General features: G+C 48.9%; 1 protein-coding gene across 1 annotated transcript in view; it reads right to left on the minus strand.

Moving 5' to 3' along the window:
* Positions 1–6,386: 6,386 nt before the first annotated feature.
* The window catches only part of ADAM19 (ADAM metallopeptidase domain 19), a 68,152-nt gene continuing 65,198 nt past the window's right edge, over positions 6,387–9,340 (minus strand). The window contains exons 9-10 of the mRNA XM_008588881.1: positions 8,598–8,750; positions 6,387–7,749 (exon numbers count right to left, since the gene is read on the minus strand). Of these exons, the coding sequence (XP_008587103.1) occupies positions 7,696–7,749; positions 8,598–8,750 (207 nt within the window). The 3' untranslated portion in view covers positions 6,387–7,695. The remainder of the gene's footprint in view (positions 7,750–8,597; positions 8,751–9,340) is intronic.

The following is a 9,340-nucleotide window of genomic DNA, read 5'->3' on the forward strand; positions in this document are numbered from 1 at the left end:
TGTTTCCAGGAGAAAAATCCCTACCCAGTGAGCAGTGGTGGTGGAACTTTCTGGAAACATAGCCTCAATGACCAAATACTCTAGTTTACATGGGTGCAGCAGGTCCCCGGGACCTCCCTTCCCACTGGTTCCATCAGTGCCATCTCTGTGTTGTTGGGAAGAAGATAGAATTTGACCTGTTGAATGTAGCACAGTCCAAGAACTTCCCTGAGATCCTGGCCATCAGGAAATCTTAGCACCAATTTTTCTTCCTGAGACTGAATCTCCATTCCTTAGCCCAAAATGAAATACAGCTGGCTCCCAGTGGCCCAGAGAGCAATGTGCCATGCCTCCCCATCCAGAGATGACAGGGACACAATATAAAATGTCATGTTGCTTTTGCTGCTTCCTCTTCGGAGACAGAAGCGAGACCCCGGTTGACCTTCTTACTGTGAAAGCCACCTGATGTCTCAGGAACTATTTCAACCAGCACATTCCCTGTGCACTCCGGCCTGATGGTCAGCAGCTTGGTGTCCATTCGCTCCAGCACCACCCCCACATCCCCACCCCTCCTCTCTCTACTATGTCCTAAGGAGCAGTCACTGAGACATGCAGGCAATGATCTTAGAACTCAAATCAAAACGACGACAGCAGCAAAAGTTGCCTTGCAGCCCAGCCCTGCTGGCCAAACCCAGTGTCTCATTTTGCTTTGCTCTGGGACAAGAACAGCAATTGTTCTTCTCTTAAAAGTGGCCTGGCTGTCAAGCTAAAGGTCGGCAGAATGCACTTTCCTTTTCCTCAAGGAGTCAACCAAAATACGACTTGGGGAGGTGGGTGGATGTGAGTAGCAAAGTCAGGATTTGGCAGAAAACAGTCACATCCTCTCTGGGAACTGGAAGGTAACTTTTGTGTTTACTCTGGTGCTCAACCAGGAAGCCAGGTGAAAAGGGCTCCAAGATAATTTCTGGGCTGCCACCCTAAAGGCTTGGTCAGTGGGATGAGCTCTGAATTTCAGTGACCAAGTTGGGGAGGGGGGCGTGTGCAGGATTGGCACCAGGTGCATTCTGGCTGTGGACCAGATTGCCACCTAGTCCCTATCTCTACTGGAGAGCTGCCCACACTGGGAAGCAGCAGGACATGACTGTTCCAGCACCACCTGCTATGGGACTGCCTTTGATCCCCTCACATTTGGCCAGAGGCATCCACAAAACAAGAGCAGCTGGAGAGAGAGAATTAATATTCCTTCCCTTCCCATCTCCATTCTAGCTGCAAAAGTGTGGGGGTTGGTACTAGCGCCATTGAAAGAGAAGTTAGGGAGCCGGTGTATCTGGAGAGAGGAAGACAATCCTTAGCCGCCAGGTTGCTGCGGAGCCTTCCCTGTGTTCCTTTCCTGGGCCCTGGGTTTACATCCCATGCCCCAAGAGTAGCAAAGCCAAGGTCAAATTCTTACTGGCCTTAGAGCTCCAATGGCTTGGCTGACTAACGGACTGGGTCTCTGCACCTCCAGCCTTCAATCCCCAGTTTTTAATGAATGTGGATTTCTGTCTGTAACTAAAATGAATGCCACACGTTGGATCTTGAGAATGGCAGTAAACTGAGGGCCCTGAGAGTTAGTTTGCAGGGTCAGGAATGAGGACTTCAGAGTGTTTATTCGATACTTGCGTCTTGACCTTCCCTGAACATGGGATTAAACTGGTTCCTCCCATGCTGGGAGGCCAGTCCCAATTTCGGAAAGACCCTGGCTGCCAAGAAAGTCCCTACAGTGTCTTCCATATTTATGCCCTCACTAGAGTGGGAAAGGTTGTTTTTGGAATAGAGTCTGTTGGAGACAACTCATCCCTAACTAACACCTGAGCCCTTACCAGGCACCAGGCAGTGATGCTTCACGTGAATTCTCTCTAACTCCTCAGAAATCCCAAAGGTAGACATATTTTTATCCCCACTTTATATCAGAGGAAAGGGACTCAGGTTAAATAATTGCCCAAGGTCACACAGTCAGGAAGAGTCGAAGTTGATGTCTGGTTCCAAGGCCACAGTCTTAACCACCAGGCACAGCATGTCTCTCCAAAAGACTATATTTGTCCCCAATTTATAATCACCACTTTATTTTCTTGTGATCTGTGTTGTCCCCTATCTGAGTATAAGCTCCATGAGTTGGTCTTGATTTACTGCTTATCCTCAGTGCCTAGCATATAGTTGGCACTCAAAAAGAATCTATTGAATGAAAGAACAATACCCTTCCAAATAGTCCTTCCTTGCTCAAACTCTTTTGGGGACCAGCTCTCAATCCAAGGCAGATCCTAGTAGACCCCTGGCATGTTAAGCAGAACAGCCCTAAAACTGATGTAGTCAGCAGTTTCCGAGCAAGTGGCCTTGGGTGCTTTCGCATAGAACACTCCATTGAGGACCACAGCCCTTCTGAGGTTAGGATTATTCCCATTCGTATAGCAAAAAGAGCCTCTGGAACTTATTTAGGCTCACACATCTAATAAGTGGAAGGTCAGGATTGGAGCCCAGGTCTGTCCAACCAGGTTTCCTGCTTTATGCTGCTGGCCAATAGATATCAACCCAGAGACTGGCTGGTGGAGTGGACAGTGGCTTGTTATGCAGGCAGGGATGCTTGGGTGGGGACTAATTTCATGAGCCAGCGTGTTGGTAGTAAAAGCATTTCTGTTTAGATTGACTTAGGCAACCTCAGTGTCCTTAGGCAACCTCATAATCATGAGCAGTTAGAAAAGTATAATCAGATATCAAGGACCCCTTCCCAGGGATTTTGTGAAGATTAAATGAGATAATCCATATAAAGAAACGTAGCATGCAGTGCCTCATGTGTTAAGTACTAAGTAAATGTTACCTCCTGTTATGGTTATTACCATTCCATCTCTCTTAGAGACCCTCCAAATTGAGGTAGGGATCAGATGAGAGAATGAGGGAGGGACTCTTTTGTGGGCTGGGAAGCACTAATGAATATGAGGTGTGTTATCACCCAGGGCTGTGGAATCAGAAAGCACACCCAACCCTAGTCCTGGCTGCACCTGCCTCCCAGCCCAAGAGACCGTGGGCAAGTCTGTCCCCTCTTTTAAAGTATGATCCCCAGCAATAAGAGGAGGAAGTGAACAGAGGGTCTCAGCTGTCTTCTGAATGCATAGTGTAGGATGAGAAGAAATGTATTAGAGAATCCCAGGATCAGACCTAAACAAACTAGACCAGCCTGTGTCCAGGTGCAAAGACAAACAGCTCCCTCTACTGGTCATGGGAAAACCCAGGGCATTGAGATGGCTAGAGGTGGGCCATAATGGCCTTGCAGACTGGACTGATGGCTTTGTGGGAACTTTCTGAGGAGTCCATGTGTTATGGATCCTATCCAGTCTGAGCAGTGAGACATTAAAACAAACACACAAAAAAGAGCTGCCAAACGAAGTAACATTCCAAATGACAAATAATTCATTTTAATTAAATACAAACAAGGAAAAAAGGCACCATAGCCCATTCAAGTATTTTGCATAGATGTACAAATATTGTAAACAATTAATAGGTGGACAAGAGAGAAGAGGATCTGTTTTCTGTGAAAAAGCTCCCAAATAAAAAGAAAATTCACACTGCTCTGGATCCCAGACACATACATACACACAGTGGATGGTGTGGGAGTACGCACGGAGGGTGACTTTGGGGTGCTGGATGCTGCAGAGCCTCTCCTTAGCAGGCTTTGCTAGGGACGGGGGCACCTTTCCAGTTGGCATTCCTTTAGCTTTCTTGAGTGTTCAGCAGAGCTGTTACATGCACATTTAACACAATTACCGACTTTAGAACTGATCCCCATTTTAAAAATACAAATCTTCCATATCCTCTGTCAAATAACACATTAGGACATAGGTAAGGGAGACTTTATTCAAAAGGATCATTGCAAGAGATGGTAAGGGGCTGTTGCAATATGGGGAAATAGACCACCACAATCAGAGAACACATAAAATCTGCAATTGTCTCAGAGCTGGGGCAAAAAGGGGCTTTTCTTTCATAGGAAAAAGTCAACAAGGCTAAAAAGGAATCTACTGCAAGCAGGTAGTTACAACTGGGAGCCAGGTGTCCAGGCTAAAACTCCCAGAGATGGGGGATGGGACCATCTCCCTTGAGGTTTACATTTCAGAGATGGCTCCGAGGCCCTTTTTCTTAAAACATTCCAGGGTTGTTAAACTGGAAGGAGACTAGTATAGCATACATCTCCATCTGAACAAAGTGTTTGTTAACTCACTAGACCAAATTTTAAGCTTCCCTCCTCCCCACCAGACCTTGGACTTCAACTCACCCTCAACTTGAATCAGTTTACAGATCCTCATTAACAATCCCATCCCAAAAAGGCTGGGCACAAAACATTCCCTGAACATGGTTCTTTCTAGCTGTGTTTACTCCTTTCAGTAAAAGAAAAGGCCTTCTCTGCATGGGCTTTGAGATGCTTGCAGATCTTGGGTAGGTCGGTCTGAGCAGACCCCTGTTGCGATATTCCTTTCTCCTTCTTGCAATAATCTTTAGAATAAAGTCTCTCTGTCTGTAAATTCAGATTTATTTGTATTTGACACCTCAAAGTGGCACATTGGGCACAGGAGGGGGGAAAAAGGGTGAGTAATGGCAGGTCTTCCTCCTGGCAGCCTCCCTATCCTGCAGCAACGCCACTCCTGGCTCCTTGAACACAGCCAGGAGTGAAACAGTCAATAGAACCTGCTGCCAAAAGTTTCCATCAAATTTTTTTAATTCCACCCTCTTCCAGTTCACAGTACAATTTTATGGCATGGAGGTGGTATTAAAATAACAAAATAAAAACAAAACAAAAAGCAAGAGAACGATAACCTGGATCTCTTTCTGGCATGGTTCCAGGGAGAGGGTGAATTTCAGGTTTAAAAGGCTCATGCAGTCACGACGGCTGTGACACTGTCTTGTAGAAGCGTCCGCCCCCCGAGGTGAGGGAGAGGAGCTGGACAAGCCACAAGAACGTCTACGAGGCACGGGGGTTGGGTTTAGGGTGTTCGTTTGCTTACAAGGGGGTCTTTTCACCTTTGCTCTTCTGGGACTCAGCCTTGAGGCATGGGGTGTTGGGGTCATGTTTACATGGAAGGCTGTCCCCTGACTGAACAGGCAGTGAGGATGGGGAGCAACGGTGGCCCGTGCCAGAGAGCCAGGGCCAGAATGTCACAGCCACCCAAGGGAGGAGAAACTCATTTTCCTGAGATTTTTCTAAACCCATCTCATGTTTGTCCCCAGGTGCACATCCCATATCTCCCACTTGTCTCCAAACCTAAGAACATCGATTAAGCACCTGCTGTGTGCAGAGAACCATAAGAGGCCCTGCGGTGATGGGTAGGGAGTCAAAAGCTCAGCCTCCTCCTTGCATTGAGATTTGTTTCAAAAGCGAACAATTGCTCATTGCAGAGGTGGGGAGGCCCCTGGAAATCCTCAAAGATGTGGAATTCAGGCCAGCTCCCCCCTGAGAGCCACTCAGCACCTTTCTGGGGGTGGGAGACAGTCTTCCAGAGAATACCTCCAGCTACGTTGTGAAAATCGTCCTATCTAGCAGAGCACCGTACAGCCCCACTTCCCTGCTCCAGTGAGTCGGGCTCCACCATCTGCATAGACCTCTTTTTCTGTGAGGATCAGGTAAAGGCAATGCCTGGAAGAAAACCAAAGGATGTGGATAATAAAAAGGCTGGGGGAGGGGGGTGGCAAAACATGGAAGGCTGTCCCCTGACTGAACAGGCAGTGAGGATGGGGAGCAACGGTGGCCCGTGCCAGAGAGCCAGGGCCAGAATGTCACAGCCACCCAAGGGAGGAGAAACTCATTTTCCTGAGATTTTTCTAAACCCATCTCATGTTTGTCCCCAGGTGCACATCCCATATCTCCCACTTGTCTACAAACCTAAGAACATCGATTAAGCACCTGCTGTGTGCAGAGAACCATAAGAGGCCCTGCGGTGATGGGTAGGGAGTCAAAAGCTCAGCCTCCTCCTTGCATTGAGATTTGTTTCAAAAGCGAACAATTGCTCATTGCAGAGGTGGGGAGGGCCCTGGAAATCCTCAAAGATGTGGAATTCAGGCCAGCTCCCCCCTGAGAGCCACTCAGCACCTTTCTGGGGGTGGGTGACAGTCTCCCAGAGAATACCTCCAGCTACGTTGTGAAAATCGTCCTATCTAGCAGAGCACCGTACAGCCCCACTTCCCTGCTCCAGTGAGTCGGGCTCCCCCATCTGCATAGACCTCTTTTTCTGTGAGGATCAGGTAAAGGCAATGCCTGGAAGAGAACCAAAGGATGTGGATAATAAAAAGGCTGGGGGAGGGGGGTGGCAGCTCAGACTGTTCCAACCTGGCTGTTGATGGCTGCCTTCGCCAGGGATCTCCAACAGCTCCCTNTCAGACTGTTCCAACCTGGCTGTTGATGGCTGCCTTCGCCAGGGATCTCCAACAGCTCCCTTGGTTAGAAACAGGCCTGCTCTCTGCTCAGAGGGCAATGGTCCTGCCTCATGTCAGTGACCAGACCACTAGGGACAAGTGGGCCCCTTTGTGTGTTCTTTGTTACTAACTGGGGTGCCTGGGATGCCTGCTCCCTTCACTATACCTGCTGCAATCCCTAGGAATCCCACCTAGATTCAGGTCAGGAAGTAAGCAGGAAGACTCTCCTGCTGCTGAGGTCACAAAACACAATGAAACATAAAGATATGATCCCCATGGCCATGCCCCCAGTCTACTCTGGTCACCAGTCCTGAGATCTGATGCAGGAAATCCAGTGGCCAGCCCTTGAGGCAGGACCTTGATTTTTTGGTCATGAGCACCAGTCACCAGGAGCTCAGGACCACTGAGAGTCCACTTACCAAAGCACCACACATTAGAAAGGGTCTGAGGTGGGGAGGAAAAGACAAAAGCATGGGACACTAGGATAGTGCAGAAGAGAGAACAAAGAGTGATCAAGGATTATCAGGAGTGGAGAATCGCAACCTTTGGCATCACGGCTCAGAGAAGACCCAAGCCTGGGGCTCCCCTTGCTGTCTACACTGCCTACAAATAGTACCTGTCTGAGTCAGAGTGACCCATGTGAACAAGGAAAGTTGGAGGCCTGGGGGGAGGTGGGGAGGGGACATGGCTCATCACATGCAGCCACATAGCCAGGAGCTGTCACCTCAACCAAGCCCTAGGCAGGACCACAGGAATGGCTGGCTTGACCCTTCCTTGATCTCTAAAAGCTAAAAGGGATGGCTAAGTGTCCAGCCTCTGTCCAGCCTGGGACCTTTGAGGGAGACGGAAGCAACGGAAAGCTCTCATGCATACCCTCCACTACAGCATGTGGATGGATGGCTTCTCCAAGCTAAGGCCTGGTCCGGTGGGCTGAACAGAACTTTTCCCAGCTGGGCTGGCTGGCGCAGACATCCTTGCACCTCTGGGCTGGGAGGCTGGAGGGAGAAGCTGCCATTCATCCTCCTCCCTGCTCTCCCCTCTCTCCCTGGGGCTGGATATTGCACAGAACAACACTTAGAAGCCATTGGTATAGACCTTTTGGGCCACCGAGGAAGAACAAGGAGGTTGAGTCAAGAAGGGGATTTTTGGAGATGTGGTGGTTCCAGGAGGAGGGCAGGAGGAACTCAGAAGTGGCCAGACATGCTTCTTCCAGATTCCATGGCCATAGGTCTTCTGTGGTGTCTGGAGTCCTCGAGGAAAGGGAGAACCCCTTAGATGGGTCTAGATTTTTGAGCTAGTTATCCACCCAGCCCTCTGTGATCTGTATTCAGGAAACTGTGGAAAGAAAGAGAAGGGAGGGACAAAGACATCAGCTGGGTGCGAACCAATGGGCTCAATGGGGAGTGGTCCTCTCGCTTTTGACAGCTTGGAAGGATAGACAGGTCATCGCTGAGAAGAAAGGTTTCCTGTAGATGTCTGTTGATGTGCCTGCTCACCCAGACCATCAGTCCTGTGGTGACAGGTGTGGTGGGGATCCCTATCACCAGCTGACCAGTCACCCCTCCTTCCTCCCTTCCCCATAAAGCTGCAGTGCAGGCCACAGATGTCCCAGTGCCTTGCAGGAATACAGGGCTGTCAGCAGCATCCTCCCCATCCCACGACAGGCAACTGAGATCACATCAGCCACAGAGAAGAGGTGATAGTGGGGCCATGTGTGCACAGCCAGGTGGGTTACATAAAATAACCGCCTTGATCTGCACAGCAGCTGTGTGGGGCTGCTTACTGCTGCTTATAATTGCCTTTGTACAGATAAGGAAATTAAGCCTCAAGAGAGGGACTTGCTCAGGGTTGCTGCTCAGGTTAGATGCAATGCAGGTTTGAAGCCACCATAGCTCAGGCTCCTAAGCATCACCTTTCACATGAAGCCAAAACACCCTGGCACTAATTGAAGAAANTCAGGCTCCTAAGCATCACCTTTCACATGAAGCCAAAACACCCTGGCACTAATTGAAGAAATAGTCAAATGGGCCCCAAGAAATGCTAAGCTTTCGTCCTTGGCTTCTGTCCTGGAAGTTCAGCCCAGACAACAAAAAGCTTGCACTGGTTTATTTTCTCAAACACACACTTGTCCCCCTGGGGCTTTCTGGTACCAGCTTTTACCTTGGGGGCTTCTGTGGACTCACCTTAGGGACAGGTGCCGCCAGAGGCCGGGGCGGCTGAAGGCCAGCAGCAGAGGGCCGCAGCGTGGAGGTGCCTCCTGGCCTGGGGAGGTTCTTGCGGCCTGGCACTGGGTTCGCTGGGAGGGCCTTCTGGGGCGGTCGAGGCCTGGAGAAATCCTGGAGAGAAAGCAAAAAGCCTCACTCCAAGGCCAGAGGGGCCGATTGAAAGATAATGTTTCTGATATCTTAGGGGTCAAAATCAGATGAAAAAAAGGTATGTACTGTATGGTCCCATTTAAAAAGAAACTGTGTGTACGTGTGTATATAATGTGTATACATGCTCAGGAGAAAGCTTTTAGGGTGAGCAAGTTGGCAGTATCTGTTAAAATTAGAAATGATCATTCTCTGATCTCATAATTCCACTTCCCATTACCCACGTTAGAGAACTGTTTGCACAGGTGCACGCAAATGAAACTCCAGGGATGTTGTTTGCAGCACCCTTTGTGACAGTACAGAAATTATAAACACCCAAATTTCCATCAATAAAGAAATACCTCAAATTATAAAATCATATATGATGTAATATTTAAAAAGAATGAAGTAGTTGGGTATGGGCTGATATGGAAAGATGTTCAAGAGTCGTTGTTAAGTGGAGAAAACAAGCTGAAGTACGAGCTGCAGAGGACAGTTAACGTAACATATGTCACTGCACCCCCCGCCCCACTGTAAACGTAAGTGAACAGGAAAAAGTCAGGAAGGACACAGAC

Source organism: Galeopterus variegatus, unplaced genomic scaffold (assembly GCF_000696425.1).
Source record: "Galeopterus variegatus unplaced genomic scaffold, G_variegatus-3.0.2 Scaffold5084, whole genome shotgun sequence".
Lineage (NCBI taxonomy): Eukaryota > Metazoa > Chordata > Mammalia > Dermoptera > Cynocephalidae > Galeopterus > Galeopterus variegatus.